This window comes from Hippoglossus stenolepis, chromosome 9 (assembly GCF_022539355.2).
Source record: "Hippoglossus stenolepis isolate QCI-W04-F060 chromosome 9, HSTE1.2, whole genome shotgun sequence".
Taxonomy (NCBI): domain Eukaryota; kingdom Metazoa; phylum Chordata; class Actinopteri; order Pleuronectiformes; family Pleuronectidae; genus Hippoglossus; species Hippoglossus stenolepis.
The window spans coordinates 10,578,066-10,598,387 of NC_061491.1; the positions used below are offsets into that span (position 1 = coordinate 10,578,066).

Sequence of the window (20,322 nt, forward strand, 5' to 3'; positions counted from 1 at the left end):
TACATTTATATAAAAACAATTTAATTTAAATTTGAAAATATTTTCATGTTAAATAGAAGATTAGCATTATCACAGGAAATTAAATAAAACATTTAGGCTTTAGAAGAGTCATTTAGGGGCGTATAAAAACTAGGGGCGTATAAAACTAAATGCAGTTGAATGTGATATGTATAACACTGTGAAATGTCTGTTGTCGTCATCATATATGGACCCCTCAGTTTACAGCTTTATTGTCTGTCTGTGTGTATATATAGAGATCTATAGATATGGATCTATAGATATATATTTGTGTTTATGTCACCATCTCGCTGTATGTGACACACTGTTCTTCTCCACATGTGGTCATGATCAAAGGGCACTGAATTAATTGTGTCTATGGGTGAGGATATTTTTTTCATTGCACCGTGCACTTCCTTCACAGGCCGTGACATTTCATGCCTGTATTCTAACGCGTTTGTGTATGTGGTGCGTGCACGTAAAGCTGGTGTCCGAAGTCAGAGGTGCTTGGGCCTCTGGGCTGCAGAGAATCCCTCACCCAGCTGTCAAACAGCCTTTAAAGTGTTCTCTAGTTGCTCTTCGGGGTGCAGCCAGCCACGGCCACATCCTCATGTCAGCCGCTGCTACGTGACTGTGCCTGCGGGGCGCACCAAAGGCGTGCATGGTGACAGTGACACACACGGAATGATACAGAGCAGGAGAACAGAGGGAATGAGAGAGTTCGGGAGAGAAGGAGGGATGGAGAGAAAGAAAGGAGATGGAAGGCGGGTGCAGGGGAGAGGCAGAGATCGGCATTAGTCATAACTCAGATGTATTATTTCACTGTCAACTGGAGAATAAAGAAAACATAGAGTTGGTTGACATTCAGGCTTGATCATAAAGAACTATCATAGTGCGGCCCAGAAAAAGACATGTTCTGTGCGTGTGCGTGTGTGTGTGTGCGTGCGTGTGTGCAGATGAAAGGCTCCGAGCTGGAGCTGAGATGAGTGAGGGGTGAGGATGTCAGAAAATGAAAAGGATAATTTAGATCTGTTTCCTCTCTCTTGCTCCAGCGCCTAATGAGCCCTAAGCAGTGCCGAGTCCCCGCGAGCAGTGCCACCACAGTCAAGATGAAACAGGTAGAGAGAGTGGAGGGGGCCAGAGACAGAGGCACGAAGATGAAAAAATAAATACAGAGGTAGAGGGAGAGAGGAGCTCAGTGGATGCATGGGGGAAGAGGGCAGGCGGGCGGGCAGGCAGAGGGAGGGGTGTGCGGAAAGATAAGGAGAGTAGGGAGACTTTCAGGCTTCAAAGGCTGCCGGCTAGCGTGGCCATGGAGGAGCCATGAAGTCTACGGTTGCGTGGTGTGCCGGGTCTTGCGGAATCGGCTGGCTGTTTTCGGGTCACGCTCTCTGTTCTTGGCTTATCTGGTCCAGCCACAGACAGTTTTCCAGGAATGCCGAGGAAAAGCGAACGAGGGGTGGCTTGGCCCAGTTTCTACTCTTTCTGACCAAAAGCATGTTTAGACCCCTCAACAACCACACAAGCGAGCGGAGAGACTTGTAAATGCAGAGTCCGTGTTAAGTGAGATTGTGCATGAGCAATGGCCTCATTCAAAACTGCAGACTGCTTGCTGTGCATTTAGCACCTTGTGGGCAGTGTGTGGCGCAGCAGCTGTCGTATTTTTTTTCATCATTGTCCTCTGCGGAGTGGCATTTTCTTCTCAGTAATTGGGCAGAACCAAGTACTCGGCAGGAAGACTGAGGACACATGCAAAGATGTGACATACGCATCACTGCTTGAGGGATTGGAAGTGAAAAACAAACTGTGCGCTCGCCAGGTGATCTGACACAGGCGCTCTAACTGAGCATACACACCTAGACACACACACACACACGCAAACCTCCCCTGGCTTCCCTGACAAATCGGAAAGTCTCTCAAACAAAACAACACAAAGCACTGTGTGTTTGCATACAGCCCATTATTACCTCATCAGTGTGGGTGTGCAAATATTTGCGGATGTCTTCATGTTATTGTGTGGCTTCTTTTATGCAAGCATCAGGCTTGTGTTTGTGTTTGCTCAGCCAGTCGATCCTTAGCATTGATTACTATGCAGTCCGATTAGTGCTCTAACGGCCTCTCTCTGTGGCAGAAGTGTGTGTGTGTGTGTGTGTGTGTGTGTGTGTGTGTGTGTGTGTGTGTGTGTGTGTGTGTGTGTGTGTGTGTGTGTGTGTGTGTGTGTGTGTGTGTGTGTGTGTGTGTGTGGGTTTAAGTCCCAGTGGGAGCACTATCTTACAGCTGAGGCCAAATATCCAAACCTGTTCGCTGTCAGAAAATCAGCGCCGTGCTATGCTTACATCTGTTACTCTGAAAGATACCTAAGAGTCTGTCTGCTCTGAATAACTTTTGCTCTCCCTCTCTCATCTGCTCCTGTTTCCTCCACTCCTGACAGGCCTGCGGCTCGCGGAGCAGCTGGCTCGGCGTGAGGACGAGGCGAAGATCCGCCACCGTCTCGGGCTCTCTCTGTGGGCCAGTGGGAATCTGGAGGAAGCCCAACATCAGGTGAAGTATCTCCAGTTCCTACCTCTCCTCTCTTCTCCTCTCCTCTCCTCTCCTCCTCCATCTGGACTCCTTCCAGCGAATCCACCTCTCGTAGTTAAAGCTGACCTCCAATAAGCGCACATCTGTTGGTTGGCAAAGATTACAAATGAGAGGGGGAAATAGATGTCCAAAGACACGGGAGAGGAATTTTAAGATTTTAGAGAGAGAACAACGCAGGAGAAGAGAAAGGACAGGTGGCTATAGAGCTTGCACACGGCTGCTGGCAATATGCTGGGGGAGTCTGTCGAGTTGGTGAATGCTGTCATCTCAGCAGACAGGCGACAGATCACTTTTTGTATCTGTGTGCATGGTCTCAGGAGTGCCAAGCCTCTGCATCGCACACACATCCACTTCTCTTCAGCCCACTGCCCACCTGGCAAGCATGGAATATCCCCCTTACATCTCTCTTTACAGTCTGTCCACACTGGCTCAAGATTATAATTTTTGTCCTACCCTTGTGCTTGTCTATTCACATACAAGTCTGAGAACAGTCAGCCAGCAGCAGTGGCTGTCACGTGTGTCTGCAGGGATGTTATTCAGATGCTTTCATTTCCAAAATCTAGTGCAGAACATTTCGGCTGTGACATACGCAGAATACGTACATCTGTGTGACCCAGATAGCTTTGTTTCTGGGCCCTGCATCATACATTTCAAAAAAGTTACTTTGTCTGTTTGCAATTATCTGTAACAAGAGTTTGGGAAGAAAGACTGAACCGAGGTGGTGACATGGGCTGAGGCCCCTGAGTCATGTTGAGGAAATTAGGTTCAAAAATGTTATTCCAAAGAGCTGATGCCACATATTGTCAACTTTACAGTTTAACACTTAATCAAAAGACCTTCGTTAGAATAATTGTTCTCTGTACGTCAGCTTTAAGCTCCCAGGGTGAGTTGAAAGTGAAAAGGGACACTGTTGTCCTCAGAGTGTGGTTCAAATGTTTATTCATGTTGCTGCACATGACCTTGTTAAATACCTCGACCCACTTCAAACCTCATTTGTATTGGCTTGTATTGAAATTCATGAAAACATCCATAGCTCTGGACTCTCTGTACGTGACCTTATGTTCCTTATGTTCTGCATGTATTTAAACCCAATTGTACTTTAATGCCCCAGCTTTTATCCTGATGTTCACACCCACCAAATATGTCAATAGACCACTTCCCACCACTGTCTAGAAATAAAGCTGATATATCACGGATAAGAACGCAGCCATCTTGCGCCAAATACGCTCTTTGGTACCAGAGTATGAAGGAGCTGCAGTAGCAAAGTCTTGCCGACACACGCGCTCCACCAATCAGGTGTCCGTCTCAGCTTTCAATCATGACAAATAAGAAATATGATGCAAACTTACTGGAAACATGACCACTTGAACAAACATCAGTGTGGTAAGGAGCCAGCCACATACACATTAGGTTGAGGCTGTGACATCGCCATTCACAAAGGTTGAACTCCACAAAAACTCCACGATGTGTATTTGTGGAAGTGAACTGGAGGCAAAAGTTTGTTACCGCTTCATTCGTGTATGTGTGATCATGCCCATGGGGAGCCGCCATGTCGTTCATCTTTATATGCAGTCTATGAATGTGTCCTGATTCTAATCAGCTATTCAGTTATCTTAAATATCAGTGGTCGACTGTAGATGTAACTTCTTTAATCTCTGATATTGTCTGTCACAGAGGATGAGTGTTCCCCAGAGAGGTTATTCCCCAAAAATCATTAGACGTGTGTGTAAGCAGCAAACACTCACGTTACCAATTCAGTGTGACATTGACATTCACTTAACATGTCAGATAAAAGCCATGTCAGTGTCAGTGACTCTAGAACATGATAGTGCAATCTGAATGCACAGCAGCGGAGGAATATAGCAGATTTTACCTTTACCGCTGCCAAGCAAGTCACTGCGGACGCAGCACATTTGGGATTGTTTCCCTTTCATCTGTGCCAGGATGGTTCAGGCCAGAGGAAAGGCACTGTGAGAAATTAGTTTCACTCTTAAAGGGATGTCTGCAAGTTTAACAGATTAAACTAGCAGTGCAGCAATCAGCCCACAGCCCAATCGGCAGAATCAGCCTGAGACTAGGAGCTCCGTCTACTAGCACTAATGCAGCAGAGCTCACAGATTCTCTGCCGATCGCTGCTCTCCCCCTTCACTCCCCATGACACACTTTTCCTGCATGACCTTGGGATATGCCAGACGAGCTCCAGAGTATGCATATATATGTGCGCGCACACTCTTTCTCCTTTCTTTCTCTCACCAAACCCCCAGTGCTGATACAATCCATTTCATCCATACCAGCAACCTTTTCTCCTCTGCAGTTCTTTGTCTTGTCTTGAACTGTGGTCAAGCAGTGTGAGCATAGTGCTTCAGCGTCTCTGCTGGGCCCCGGGCTCCTGGAGAGTGGCTCTATAGCAGCCCCAGTCAAGCTACAGGGCTGTCGTAGGGACAGAAATAGGAAATCAATAAAGGCTCCCATGAATCAGCACTCCTGGCCGGCTCCGCCTGGCCAATGTGCAACACTGCTTGCTGCCCCACCTCTCCATTGTCTCTCTTTCCTTCTCTCAATCCAATGTCTGGCACTGAATAGAAAGGTCCAATAACACAGACAGGCCTATTGAGTCCACAAAGCATGTCTTTCCTTGGGCGCTGCCCATCCATGATGCCCAGGTAATGGTTTAGCCTCTCATTGCCCTTTCCCACATCCAGGAAAATAAGAGCTGAAGAGAGGTTTACTTGTGTTTGTTGGCGATTCATCAAGTTACATTACAGTATTTTCCTCCGGTGAACGAGAAACATAATTGGAAGGCAGCAAGGGCGATCGATGATCACCATGAGGTGGGATGCTACCACCTAGTGGCCAAAATCATCCTCAATCTTCAAATCTAATCTCATTCTAACACATTTGTGGACATTTTTATGCAAAGTGAAATTCTTAAAGCCTCTCGACTGCTTATTTATTGAGACTTCCTCACTTTGAATACAATAGACACATTGCCAGTGTCATGCCCTACCATTTAAAATGCATAGGACCACTCTTGACCCTCAATAAAAGCAGAATCATGTAAAACCAACAAGTAAAATGTAGCTGAATGTATCTGATTGTTGATGTTATTGCTTATCTTCAGCTCTACCGGGCATCTGCACTGTTTGAAACAATCCGCCATGAAGCCCAGCACAGCACAGACTATAAACTCTCCCTGTTTGACCTGCAAACTTCCTGCTACCAGGCACTCCAAAGGGTCCTCGTCAGCCTAGGTATGTCCACACACATACTTCTCATATCCTCAAATCTTCATGCTGTTAGATTGTAGTCATCTTTTGCTTTTGGCCTGTAATGTAAATTATTAATCGGCAATGACCTCTGAACTCCATAGGTCACCACGATGAGGCCCTGGCGGTGGCGGAGAGGGGTCGTACACGAGCCTTCGCCGACCTCTTGGTGGAGAGGCAGACCGGCCAGCAGGAAACAGACCCCTACACCCCAGTAACAGTTGAGCACATCCTGGACAACGTCAACAGCCAGAGGGCCTTGGTGCTATATTTCTCCATGGCTGCTGGTTACTTGTACAGCTGGCTGCTGGCTCCAGGAGCAGGTAAGATTTGACTCTCTGCTTGGTGCGTCGCTCAGACTGTGAACTGTTTTGTTAGGAACATGTCTGGCTGTTGTCTTGTGATTCTTTTTTTTCTGCTCTAAAATATCTCTCTGCTGTCAGAGTTCACATGTTGTGGAAGCATCATGTCTTAGTGGATAGATTTAGAATCATTTGCTTTTACTCAGGTAAAATCGATTAGAACGTTCAGCCATTTACCTATGAACCTACCTCTATTTCCCAATGATCTTTATAGAACACATTAAAACTACAGGCTTAGTTAATGCAAAGTCATTTTTCTCTAATTTTAAGTTGATCTATTCTCTGTGCACACAGCATATTCAAAGACAAACAGTGCACGCTCATGCATGGGTCCTTATGGACATAAATAGCAAAAAATATTTTCCTCCTGAATTTATGCAGCTTTTATGTTTAGAAATGAAACAACAAGAACATACACACAAATGCACTCACTCATATACACACATTTGCTTGTTAGAATCAAAGCGGATAAAAGGCCCAGAGGCTATAGCTTGTTTTCAGCTGCCGGGTAAGAAGGCCAGCTTTAACACCAAGTGGCAGTGCCACCTGCCACTCCACTGTTAGGATTTGCCCCCTGCCTCGCTCCACACCCCCAGAAGGCATCTGCCAATGAACCATGCTAATTGATAGTGACACAGCCAAACAACACAGGCAACATCTTCACACATGCCAACAGGAAAACACTTTGCCGTTACACCAAATTAAAAAATGACTCCGTTTCTTTGCCTTTCTTCTCATTTTCTTTTGGTAGAGTGATTTTGCACATCTCGTTTTTTGTCTCTTGTGTTGACACGCTGATTAACACCAACGCAGGCAAAAAGGTTAAGATGCTATTTGAGTATATGACTGGTGAAATTTCAGTTTCATGAAGAGAACTGGCAGAGCTGCCGGTGAAATACAGTGTGTGTCACACGACTCCTGTAGCTACAGTGCTGTTAGTTGTTTTTTGGCTCTTTTCTTTTCTCTGCTGTAAAGAAAGCCACGACCCATGTGCCCCGCCACCAGACCTGAACATTTGATCAAACACAGCTCTCAGGCAACAGCATGAACTTGACCCCCCAACACTAGTCCTACGGAGGGGAGTTACAGTTCAGGCACCAGTGGAGATCTTCAAAGCGCTGAATATTGCCTCAGGCTAAGAGGGAGCCACTTGCTCACTAATCGTCTGTCTGTCACTTTCTGGCATTCCCTGGCATCCAGCTGGCACGTGAACATGGCCCTCTCCAAACAGCCTGCAATCAGCAAAAGGGGCTACTAATTATTAGTTACTACTTCATTATTTCAGTTAGTGATTGTGCACAAACACACACACACACACAAACTAACACAGACACGCAGACCTATATATATATATATACTCCTGAATCACATTTCTGGCCCATTTAAAATAATTTATTACATGTCTATAATACATATACAGCACTGATACACCCTAGAAATTCACACACACACACACTTCCCCGCCCCCCTCTGATGTTCCTGCTCGATGCTCAGCGGAGCTCCCATGGCGGGCAGCAGATGGCACAGGCAGTCTACTCTTATCTTTTATTGAACATTATTTGTTTTATTCATTTTGCTCCACACATGTACGGCTGCACGTGGCCTCACTCACAGCTTTCAGCTAAGCCACGACATCATGAGTGAGTGATGCAGATGTGTTAGAAAAAGAAAATGGTTCAATATATTTGCGTTGGTTAGTCACTTTGATAGTGTTATTAAAAATGTTGTTTCATCACCCTGAAAACTGTTGTCACCTTTGCCCACGTTTTCTCCTTTCACTCTCTCTCCACAGGTATCCTGAAGTTTCATGAGGTGTACTTGGGCGAGGGTTTGTCAGAAGGAGGGTCAGACTTCCAGGAGGGCGGCGGCAGTGGAGTGGTCAGCGGCTCATCGTTGGAGCAGCAAATTGCCAGTGCCCGGGAGGCCCTCGGAGTGGAGTCTTATTACAGCCGGTGAGATGTTTACTGCTGTCACAGTGAAATGAAAACTCTTGGTTTGAATGATGAGGTTATTATCCATATCGTCAAATACTTATTTATCAGTAATTAATAGAAACTGTGCTAAAGAGTATCAGTTTTTTTGGGGATTATATTACAGCAAATACATGATGTGACTGCTGGTTTCTAAAAACCTCCTCCCCTGCCACTCATGTTATATGAATCATTGAATTCACCATAAATGAAGTGACATGAGAAGCAACATTGTCTGATGGTGACATTTTGGATGAGCAGCCCTCACAAAGTCCAACGCTCTTTTCCATGTATTTCATGCTTGTGCTACTGACATCTGCTTTTGAGATATTTTGATAAATGTAAGAACTTATGGCAGCTCCATTTTTTTTTTCTTTGCATGCAAAGGACTTCATTGCCTCCATTATGGTCATTTTTTCCATGATGATACAGATGTTAAATAAATGTGAAACTCCACACATTCCTTGATATTTTAGTTGTGATCTGTGAAAGTTTGCTGACAGAAAATTGAAGGAAAGGTAGAACAGGCCTCACAAGTAGAAGCATTTTTGGAGTGTCCTTGATAACCAGTCATCGGAAGGTATTGTAAACACGACAAACAACATTTCCTCATCAAAATGAGGTCCAGACAAAGAAACAAGATAAACATTTGGGCTGAAACTGGATTTCCCCAAAGTTAGTTGAAGAAGGGTTATTTTATCATCCTGTGTGTGTGTGTGCGTGTGCGTGTGTGTGTGTGTGTGAGTGTGTGAGTGTGTGCGTGTGTGTGAGTGTGTATCAGAGTGTTATTCTGCCCCATTGCACCCTGTGATGACAGACCTCCACTACCTGCCTGAAGTATTCCACTCTCTCCCTGTGGGAATAAATGAGACAGAATAATGGCTCTTAGGATAGCCAGGCAGTTGAACCTACCTTACAGACAGCGAACCTGACGAGTAAAGGAAGAGAGCATTGGGTTTACTGAGAATGGGAAGAAGATTGAGTTGAGGTGGTGAAAGTCTAAAAGTCAGAGGCTGATGAATAAAGACCTAACAACAGGGTACGTAGCCTGAGGGACTCTGCAGGACGAGACTGAAAATGGGGTGAGATATATTGACTGAATATCTCCCGTTGACAGCCATGGGTGTACACCATGTTTCACATTATTAGCCTTGTTTCTCTAGTTGGTGTTTGATCCATAGGGCCCAGCTGGTCTGCCCAGTGCCAGCCTCTGCCACCCCAGCAGCCGGGGCCCTCCTGCCCCATTAGCAGCTCATTTACTACTCCAATAGGAAGTTGCACACACACCACCGCGCCTGGATGGGCACAATATGGCACCACTTACCAGGCCATTCATTCATTCATAGTGCAGAGAGAGGGAGGCAGCACTGAGAAGAATGGGGAGAGAGTATATGCATGTGAAAGCAATGATGATATAGAGAGAAGGGAGGCAGCAGCTGCTGTGACAGTGTAATCTATTCATTAATATATGGATTTTATGTACTAGGTCTGATGGTGTATGAACATTAGCAAAATCAAAAGTGATGCATACTGCAAGGTTTTTTAAAAAATGGTGGTAGTGGGAGTACAAGGTGAAAAGAGATCCCATGTTGTAAGTTTGCTCTCATCTACCATGAGAGCAAGAAGCTAACATAAGAGCTACATGATATGGGTTCTTCAAGCAAGAGGAGAGAGATGGAGAAGAGTGGTGGCGAGGTAATGATTGTGGTGGTGGGAGTGGTTGACTCCCCACAGACTGGATCAACATCCCGAGCATTATAATGAAAGGATTTAACTCTGCTTACCATCAGGGTGTTGGACCGAGCCTGGGAAATTAGGCCAAGTGTGTGTGGGTGTGTATTTCGGGCAGATCAGGAGTGTGTGTGCGGCTGATTTATCCGCGGAGAAACAATCTAAGTCTGTGTATTGTCTACTTTGCTGAAGTGCCTTTTTCTTGCCAACATTTCAGCGCATGTCTCTAATTCCATCTCTCTCTCTGTTTGCATCTCTCTCTCTCTTTCAGAGGGTGTTCGAGCAGCGAGACAGAGAGCGAGGCTGGAGATTTGTTGGACCAACAATTCGAGGAGCTCAACAACAAGCTTAACTCGGTCACCGATCCAACAGGCTTCCTGCGCATGGTGTCCAGAAACAACCTGTTCAACAGGTACGAGTTTGTTGCAAATAACCTGCATGTTCCTGCAGAGAGCTCTAATCAACAAGCGTCACCCAGACCTACTTTTTCCACAAAGAATAGAAAAAAGGGAAAGATTAAAAATATCTGCTTGGGTAAGGAGATTCGTGGGTATTGTGGCTCATCTGTGAAAGGAGTCTTTTCTCCATTGTTTAGCCAGCGCAGAGGCAGCATGTGAATCCTTCTTATTAAAAAGACTGAGTAGAGCCAAGCTGCTGAAACCCTTATCAACTGCCACTGTGTGTGCGTGCGTGCGTGCGTGCGTGTGTGTGCGCAGTGTGCGTGTGTGTGTGCAGTGCGCAGTGTGCGTGTGTGCAGTGTGCAAGTATTAGTGTGTTTGTCAGACACAGACACTGAGACCCTTGTGGTGTTTACCCTGTCTGTGTTTATTGTGCAGAATTATGTGTGCAAAGATTTCTGTGACTCTCCCAGTGGCTTCTTCTGAGTATTATTAAACAATACTATGCAAAGTATTAATTTACATTGTGCTGATCGGTTATGTATACCAATAGAATGTGTGCGTGCGTGTGCATGTGTGTGTCTGGGTCATATTTCCCTGTCCTCGTCCACAGTTGAGCTGCTCTTTGATGAGAGGGTAATTCCAGCTTTAATTGAGTCTTGGTGCTCATTAAGCCCCTTTAATGGGTTGCCGGTAATAATCCACTCATTCTTTTGGGTCTCAAAAAAAAAAATCTCCGAATTATAAAGCTCCTCATGCTTAGGAGCCTATCGTCTATCACAATGCTAAAGCAAGAGAAAAGGGAGGAAACCTCATTGTCGTTTCGAGTCATACATCTTGGGGTTTGATGTCAGATAACGTAAATGTATGTACGTTTCAAGGGCTTTCTTCCACTTCCCTTTCCCTAATCACCGTTATTTTAAGCTAATACTGCTATATTTCCACAGTTACTCATAATTATGTGAATTATATTGAAATCTAAATGAATGGCATTTAAATCAAAATAGGTGCGAGAACAAAACACCTAGCGTTAAAAGGTCTGCTCTTCATGTTGCGGTATCGTCGTTTGGTGTTATCATTGATTGCCCTATTTTAACACCGAGATCTAATCTTCACCAGGGGGCTTTGAAGGATTACTACGAGAAGGTGATAATGAAAGTCTCCTCGTGTCTAATCCCCTCAGTGTGTAATTGAAACGTTTTAATGCACGGTGATAGCATAATGAGATTGTTTGATGATCTCGATGAAGTTGTCACTAACGAAGAAGTACACACAGAGAGAAGAGGATCCCTGCATCAAAAGAGCTGAGTGGCCACTAGCTGAAGCAATAATTTAGATCAGCGCTGGAAATTAGGCCAGTATAAAAAGCTGGTGTAAAAAGTGTGTAATTGGCAAACTTGTCTACCTTTGTATCACCCCCCCAGATAACACTTAAAGCAAGTCTTTCGGCTGCAGACCAAACTAAACCTTCAGCCTTCTTCACCTTCAGCCTCCCTGCTTTCAGTCTTTTCTTTTCACTGTTTACCGCTACACTTGACACTCACCCTTTCTTGGCCTATCCCTTTCCTCCTTTCTCATTCTTCATGTCAGGCTAACAAATGATTGTTTGCTTTCCCATGGAGGCTCATGCCAAGGCCTGGGAGAGAGACAGAGTGTTGGGAGGCTGGAGGGAAGCCAGTGGCCTGGCCTCGGGCTACCAGAAGGGCAGGGGAGATGTCTGTTGGCTGGGGCAGGAAGAAACTCTAGCTGAACAGATGGATACAGTGGCAAGCACAACCATAAAGTGTGGTGCTGTGCGGGCTTCTAACCACTCAGCCACCATTAGTACAATTCTCAGTTGTGAGTCTGTGCCTGAGCAGGGAGCTGACACCTCAGCCACGCAGCAGACATGCCTCAAACACACTGGGTTGTTTTCTTTTCATTTTTTTCAGAAACAAAGACGCTCACAAACTCTTCTTCTATTAACTGTGAGCTTTGAGTTTTACAATATGTAGAGTAGGTCCCTGTAAAGAGGGGATAAACCCTGCTTACCTCCTCTTCCTGCTGGGATTCTGACAGGCTGATGGTATTCACCACTTCATGTGTCTGTAAAGTCCAGATTACCACAGTGCAACACTGCCATCTAGTGTAGATCTATATATTGACATGATATTCTTTTGGTTTTGTCTCAAGTCGAGTTAAATTATACTCACTTTCCCATTCTGGTGGTCTCAGAGCTTTGGCCCTGACTGTTTGTGTTCACAGAGGTATTGCAGCTCATCTGGCACATCTGCCTTCATCTGCCTCGTACTTGATGCTTAGATTGGAGAGCGAGTGTGTCAGAAAAAGAAAGATGAGCCTCTATGTTTTGAGAGTGATGGCTCACTCTGCTCCGCTGCAGCTTTGTGCCACTACCACACACAAATTCACAGAAGCTACAGTGTCTTGGTAGAGACATATCTGATGTAACACTACGCAGCAAGTTAGGCATGGAGCTCTGAAACCACATTCCCAGCATGTCTGGAGAGCTCATCAGGAGCAGCAGGGCGGTTTGGCGTTAACGGACAGTTGCACGAGATCTCTGTTGCAGGGGTGAGTGGAGGGAAAAATCAAAACAGAACTGAGGAACCCAAGGAATATTTTAAGATGAAATCATTTTTGTGAAAATGTATTTATATGAACATTTTGAGATGAAATAATAGCGCTATGTAAAATGTATTACAATCTCAAATGCTCTTCTCAGAATATAATAATTTGTTTTCAAACTAATTACTACCCACTAGGCCCTATTTTAAAGTATCTAACTTAAAGTTAAATTTAAAATTGAATTTCAATGACTTTTAGGTTTGGCATGAAGAATATCAGCACAGTGTGACAGTGGTTTTGACTCAAGGAGACTTACTATGAGATCTTTTTTATCTGTAGATGTGGAGGATCAAAGTCATTTTTGTAACTTACAGAAAATAGCAGTATATATATATATATATATATAGGTATTGGAGTTATTTCTGTAAATGCAGTGTGTGTTTGCCTTAGGATTTTGCAGCATTCTGCACAAAGTGAAAGTGTTGTTTTCACATGCATTGCTTTGTGCTGTGTTTGTACAGGAGTTGCCAGAGTATGACCAGCCTGTTCAGTAACACCATGTCTCCTGCCAAAGATGGTAACTCTTCCCTAACTCGCCGCTCCAGCAACCTCGGCAAACCTCCACTCCGGGCACTTTATGATTTGCTGATTGCACCTATGGAGGGGGTGAGCACTTCCTCTATGGGCCATCGCCTGCCTGTTCATGTAGTTGTGGTAGATAGACGAGCATTAGAGAAAATCCAGTTATGAGATAGAAAGCACCACGTTTTGAAGACTCTCTTGTATATATGTGTTTTTAACAATAATCCTGTTGTGTGACAGGGCTTGATGCACTCCAGTGGGCCTGTTGGCAGACACAGACAACTGGTGATGGTGCTGGAGGGAGAACTGTACCTCATCCCCTTTGCTCTGCTAAAAGGAAGCTCCTCTAATGAATATCTGTATGAACGCTTCAGCCTCATCGCTGTTCCCTCCATCCATGGCCTTGGATCCAATCTAAAGGTTGTGCTCCTCATTCAGATAACTGAAAAATAATGTATATCTTCTCTTTGATTGTTGAGGAATTCTGTTCTTACCACAACTGTGCAAGGATTTAACCCTTATTATTGTTTTCTCAGGCTCATTCTCGGCGCCCAGGACCAGCTCCGTGTGGCGGTGTCTCGATGGCAGCAGTGGTGGGGAACCCTCGCCTGCCCTCGCCTGTGATGGACCGCTGGCTATGGGGACCCATGCCCTCTGCGGAGGAGGAGGCTCTGATGGTGGCTGAACTGCTTGGATGCCAACCCTTGGCTGGCTCTTTCGCAACCAAGGAGAGGGTGATGAGTGCCCTCACACAAGCAGAGTGCGCCCACTTTGCCACCCACATTTCTTGGAAATTGGCAGCTCTGGTGCTCACCCCAAACCCTGAGAGCGTGCATGGTGGGGCAAGTGCTAGTGTGGGAGTGGGAACTGTGGGCAGAGGGGCAGGTGGGAGTAGAGGCAGCAGTGGCAGAGGCAGGAAGGGCTCGATTGGAACCAGCTACACCATCCCAGAGTCTCTCCACATGCAGGATGACAGCAGTGATGTGGAGAGTATCTGTGACAGTCCACCGCTGCAGGAGTTCCTCCTTACAGCTGCAGATATATTGGACCTGAGGTTGCCTGTCAAGCTGGTGGTGCTGGGGTAGGTGAACTGACAAGGGGGACAAATTAAATACGTTATTCAAGTACATATATTTATAGTTTCCTTACTCAGTGTCTCATGTTGTGTGTCATTGTGTCTTTAGTTCATACCAGGAGTCCAGCAGCAAGGTCACAGCAGACGGTGTCGTGGGATTGACCAGGGCCTTCCTTGCCGCTGGGGCTCAGTGTGTTCTCGTGTCCTTGTGGCCCGTCCCCGTCGCGGCCTCCAAGGTTTTCGTACATGCCTTCTACACTGCCCTGCTCAATGGGACCAAGGCTAGTGCAGCACTGGCAGATGCCATGAAGACTGTTCAGAGCAGCAAGCAGTATTCACACCCCTCCAACTGGGCAGGTTAGAGATGCCACTCACTTACATATTAATTCTACATTCCCATAATAAAAAAAATATGTCTGTTTAATGGAGCTGTTTTAATTACATTTTTTTTTATGTGCAGGATATATGCTGATTGGCAATGATGTGAAGCTCAACAGCCCATCTTCCCTCATCGGCCAAGCTTTGGCAGAGATTCTGCAGTTTCCAGACCGAGTGCGTGATGCTCTGAGAGTGTTACTCCATCTGGTGAGACATGGACTTTCACACACACACACACACACACACACACACACACACACACACACACACACACACACACACACACACACACACACACACACACACACACACACACACACACACACACACACACACACACACACACACACACACAATGTTGCAACCAGGCATACTGACGCAGCACTGCCATGCTTCCTGCAGGTCGAGAAGTCTCTGCAGAGGATACAGAACGGCCAGCGTAACTCCATGTACACATCCCAGCAGAGTGTGGAGAACAAGGTTGGGGGGATCCCTGGCTGGCAGGCCCTGCTGACAGCGGTGGGCTTCCGTCTTGACTCTGCAGGCCCTGGTATCCCTGCTGCTGTCTTCTTTCCCACTGCAGACCCAGGAGACAGGCTTCAGCAGTGCAGCACTACTTTACAATCACTACTGGGTACATACCTGAGACAAGCTCTACATTAAAGTATAATCTGAATCTGCTGTTTTGCTGATTTGTTCATTTTAGATGAATCTTTATTGATTTCCACATATAACAGACACAGTTCTCTGATGTTTGCAGCCATGTTTCATATCAGCTGACATGATATCACCTTTTTAGTTACGATGCTATTTAGTTTGGGGTAAAGAGATTGTGCCTTGTGTAGGAATAATGAAGAACTTCCTCTGTTTCCATCCCTCAGGTCTACCGCCACCAGCTCTCCAGGCCTTGTGCAAACTCATCACAGCATCAGAGGCAGGAGAGCAGCTCATCAACCGGGTAGGCTCCAGATGCTCTGACCAAACGCTGCTGTATTTTTAAATCTAATGCCGTCAATAGAAATTGGTCTTTGGCTCAATCAACAAATATCACTGCTATTATTTAGCGTTAAGAGGTACCTCTTTGTACCACTTGCTATATTTATATAAATCATTGCATAACTATCTGTTATGTCAGGAATGGACACACGCTAGCTCACTGGCAACTTAAGCTGCAGCTTAATCTGCATTGAAGCCTAACTAGAGAAGTCTCAGCTACAATGAGTGCTGTTCTCTTGTACCCAAACTCGTGACAGCAGAGAATTAATCTTATGCTGCAGAGGTTTATCCCTGTTTACGTGTAACATGTGGTTGCCACATGCTCCAAGTGAAAGGCCATCCAGTTAAATGGTGATTAGCATTTTTTGTTGCCTCATCGTGCAAATATTGGTCTCAATGCACAGAACAGAAAACATGCTCAACCTAATCTATGATTCCTGATTCCGTCAAACTCAGTAATATGTTATAAACGTACGTTACTTGTTGCTGTTATCCTTCTTGTTGACCTGAACCCTTGTACCCTTTGTGAATGGCTTGTGTGCATGCAATTAAAAGCTTATTCTCTCTCCCCCTTCCCCTAACATGCGATCTGAAGGCTGTTAAAAATATGGTGGCAATGGTAAGTGTGCCTTCACCTTTCCTGCACTCCATCCCATTCAGCCCTGTTCCTTCACTCTCCATCGTCTGTCCTGTCAAACTCTCTTAAACACTTCTTGTCTTCTTGTGTAGAACCTGCATTACAAGTTTTCTTGTTTTCGTGTCTTTTTGCATTTGCCTAAAACATTTACTGTGCTGTTCATAATTTTCTCAACTCTTGTTCCTGCAATCAGATCTTAGGGATTTTGAGTATCTAAGGATTTTTAGGGGGTGGTAGAGGCGATTGAGCTATGATGTAAAAAAAAAAAGAAGTGCGGTGAAGAGGCATGTTTCTACTTTCTGCACTGTTACGTCAAGTTGACAAAGGTGTCTCTGTTCTAAACCAGTTAATCCCCAAACAAAACAGGCAAGTGTGCTCACAGGGCACGTGTAAACCCCCTTTCAGCTCCGCTTGATGTTCTGTGGCCCTGAGTGCTCATGAATAGGACTCAAACATGTTAAGAAACATATTTACACCTGATGTGGTTGGCATTACATCATAGAACTTAAATAGATAAAAGGAAATGTTCATTGAGAGCAAAGAACTATATAACTTTGCCCTTGGATAATTCAAAATCATGATAGAAAAAATAAATTGTTGTTTTTGTTAATTCTCATTAGTTTGTTGATTGCTTGTTATTCCTAACTGCTGCATCTTGTCCGATCTGTCTTCCCCTCCTCTTCTGCAGCTCCACCAGGTGCTCGTCCAACTCCAGACAGGAGAGAAGGAGCAGGATTTCTCCCTCCTGCCCATTCAGGTGTCCATTAGTGTGCAGCTATGGAGACTGCCAGGATGCCATGAGTTTCTGGCTGCTCTTGGTGAGTCAACTTTTAACTAATGAAACTGCAGATTCCCTTTCAGTTTCCAACCCACCAAAGCATTTACGTGTGCCTGTGGACTCCCATACATGCTGACACATTGAAAAACTGTTGTCCTCCTGTGTGTCCAGGATTTGACTTATGTGAGGTCGGCCAAGAAGAAGTGGTGCTGAAGACAGGCAAGCTAGCCAACCGCCGCACCTTGCACTTTGCCCTCCAGTCTCTGCTGGCATTGTTCGGTAAGTACACTGATTTGCTCCTGTTCATTGTATCATTTCTCTTCCTTGTTACATTTTCCTTTATTTGACTGTATATAAGAAAATTCCAGACACTGCAACCTTTTTAGTGATTTTCTTTTCCGATGTGACAATTTTCCATTACTCTCCATCTCTTTCTACAGACTCCACAGAACTGCCCAAGCGTCTGAGCCTGGACAGCTCATCTTCCCTTGAGTCTCTAGCCTCTGCCCAGTCTGTGTCCAACCCGCTGCCCATGGGATACTCAAGCCTTCCCTTCTCTTCTCATTGCCTGGACAATCAGGCATCAGATGCCATCTCTGTCTATAGCCTCAGCTCTGTAGCCTCTACCATGAGCTTTGCCTCCAAGTCAGAGTGTGATTTCCTCAGTCATCGGCAACGCAGTGGGGCCACAGCACACTACTCCATCCACAAACACCCTCACGTTCCCCGCAGTCGCTCCTCCCCTCATGGGGCAGCTGCTGCGGTGGCAGGAGCCCGAGGGGATGAGGAGGAATATGAGGGTTTTTCCATCATCAGCAGCGAGCCGCTGGGAAGTCACTGTGACTCCTTGCCTCTGCCGCCAGGCCACAGCCAGCGCCACCACCGTGGAGGCAGGGGGGTCGTCGGTGGATCTGGCACAGGAGCAGGGAGAGGCTACACTGTGTCAATATCATCAAGGGGCAGTGTCAGCACCCCCACATCCCCAGTAAAAACAAGCCTGGTGCCCAGCCCAAATTCACCATTCCAGAAGGTGGGTAAGGTGAGCAGTTCAGACACAGGTGAATCTGACCAGTCCAGCACTGAGACCGACAGCACTGTCAAGTCTCAGGAAGAAAAAACTGTCCCTCTGGATCCTCAGGAGCTGGCCCAGAAGATTCTGGAGGAAACTCAGAGCCATCTACGGGCTGTGGGTAGCCTTCAGCGAGCTGGGGCAGAGGGTGGCACAGCTGGAGGAACCTCAGCACGTAGCAGCGCCTTCCGATCTTCTGAAACTAGTGCTTTTAGCCGTCCTAACAGCAGTGCTAGTGGCCGAGCTCAGACTTCCCCAAAACCCAAACCTCCCTCACGTTCCTCTTCACTGCAGAAGATAAGTTCAGGCTACAATAGTCCTGCGGTTTCCGAGTCTTCCCAAAAGGAGGGCAGCCATCCTTCGCCCACTCTGGACAGCAATGCAATGAAACTCAAGTACCCAAGCTCCCCATACAGTGGCCACATTTCACGTTCACCGAGTAATGTGTCTCCCAGTTCGGGTCACCAGTCCCCAGTTGGTAGTGCTCCATCCCCTGCCCTGTCCTACTCCTCTACAGGCTCTGCCTGCTCTACATCAGCTGATCCTCCAGACTTGGACCGGCTAAGAAGAGGGGTGATTGATGAAAAAGTCCAAGCTATCCATAATCTGAAGACCTTTTGGGCTAACGCTGCAGCCCAGCATCAGCATCATCTACGTCCTGTCAGAGCCGTCCACAGTTCTCCTGGACCCCTTGCCTCTGCCAGTCGGGATGTACTGAGCCTTCTGAACCTCTCGCCACGCCGTTGCTCCCCTAATGATACCCAAGACAGCCTGGAGCTGCGGGAGCTGGGGCTGCAGTCACTGGACAGGGGCAGCAAGAACTCTTCCAATGGACACCACTGCTCCAACAGTAGAAAAGTGGCTCCATCACCCACTATTTCCACAAGCAGTAGCCCTGGTGCTCGTTCTATCCGACTACCTGCTGGCAATGGATACAAGTTTCTGTCACCTGGGAGATTTTTCCCATCCTCAAAATGCTGAGACATTTAAAATGGTCCTATACTTTTACCTATAATTTGTTATCCTGTGTGCTGGAGGAGTGGGGAACTTTTTCAGGACCACTATTGGCCCACCAAGCTTGACTGACAGTGAGAAACATTAGATGGGGTCAGTGAGTGCGATCCTGCAGAGGCACATGAATGCTTTGGTGTGTCTTGTCTATGTGCCCATAACACTGTAAATGGCAATGAGAAATACTCAACGACCTGATACTGTGGTTGTGTGTAACTGTGTGTCAGGTAGATGTAAATGCCATTTGGTATTTTTCCCCCAAAACTGTTTGTGTGGGCCAAGATGCAACAGCTATGACTGGTTTTCTCCATTCTATTTTTTTGTTTTAAATATGAATGGTTATTGTTATTATTGTTATTAATATTATAATAATTATTATTATGTTTTGTAAATTAATTCCAGTGTTTCACAATCAGTATTAAGCGTTTTTATATTATTAAAAAGTGAACAAACCTGTATCATGTAAAGATGGAAAGAGTGGGGAAAAAAGATTTAATATTTTTTATTGAAATCAGAAGGGCACTTTGCCTGATTTCTTTGTGAATTGACTGTCTGCTCTGAAGCATGGATTCTCTTGCTATTCAATGTTAAGTACCATGTATGACTTTTTAGCCCATGATTTTTTTAGATTAAACCTGAAAGTTTCATGACAACCATCTGTCATTTATCAGTAAACTGTTTCAATAAAAACATCATGTTTGCTTTCTTGTATTACTGACCTTGATTGTGTCTTCCGAAAACAATGTGATCTATCTATCCATCTATCCATCCATCCCTACCTACTTATCTACCCCATTACCCGCCTACTTATCCACCTTCCGACTTTTTTGCCGACCTACTTATCTACCCCCCACCTACCTACCCATTTAGATATCTACCTACCTATTTATCCACATATCTGCTAACCTTCTTACCCACTTAACCAAT

The 20,322-nt window shown here is 45.6% G+C and overlaps 1 protein-coding gene across 3 annotated transcripts in view; it reads left to right on the forward strand.

The window, feature by feature from the left end:
* LOC118114802 (tetratricopeptide repeat protein 28) overlaps window positions 1-20,106 on the forward strand; it is a 183,092-nt gene extending 162,986 nt beyond the window's left edge. For 2 of the 3 annotated variants that reach the window (XM_035165486.2, XM_035165489.2), the window contains 16 exons: window positions 2,429-2,538; window positions 5,699-5,828; window positions 5,948-6,166; window positions 7,998-8,157; window positions 10,178-10,318; window positions 13,391-13,535; window positions 13,692-13,871; window positions 13,988-14,532; window positions 14,636-14,883; window positions 14,987-15,111; window positions 15,307-15,538; window positions 15,786-15,862; window positions 16,496-16,519; window positions 17,226-17,355; window positions 17,487-17,594; window positions 17,756-20,106. In XM_035165486.2, coding sequence (XP_035021377.1) covers window positions 2,429-2,538; window positions 5,699-5,828; window positions 5,948-6,166; window positions 7,998-8,157; window positions 10,178-10,318; window positions 13,391-13,535; window positions 13,692-13,871; window positions 13,988-14,532; window positions 14,636-14,883; window positions 14,987-15,111; window positions 15,307-15,538; window positions 15,786-15,862; window positions 16,496-16,519; window positions 17,226-17,355; window positions 17,487-17,594; window positions 17,756-19,365 — 4,184 coding nt within the window. In that variant the 3' untranslated portion in view covers window positions 19,366-20,106. The remainder of the gene's footprint in view (window positions 1-2,428; window positions 2,539-5,698; window positions 5,829-5,947; window positions 6,167-7,997; window positions 8,158-10,177; window positions 10,319-13,390; window positions 13,536-13,691; window positions 13,872-13,987; window positions 14,533-14,635; window positions 14,884-14,986; window positions 15,112-15,306; window positions 15,539-15,785; window positions 15,863-16,495; window positions 16,520-17,225; window positions 17,356-17,486; window positions 17,595-17,755) is intronic. The other variant, XM_035165488.2, reaches the window with a different exon arrangement.
* Window positions 20,107-20,322: the final 216 nt, after the last annotated feature.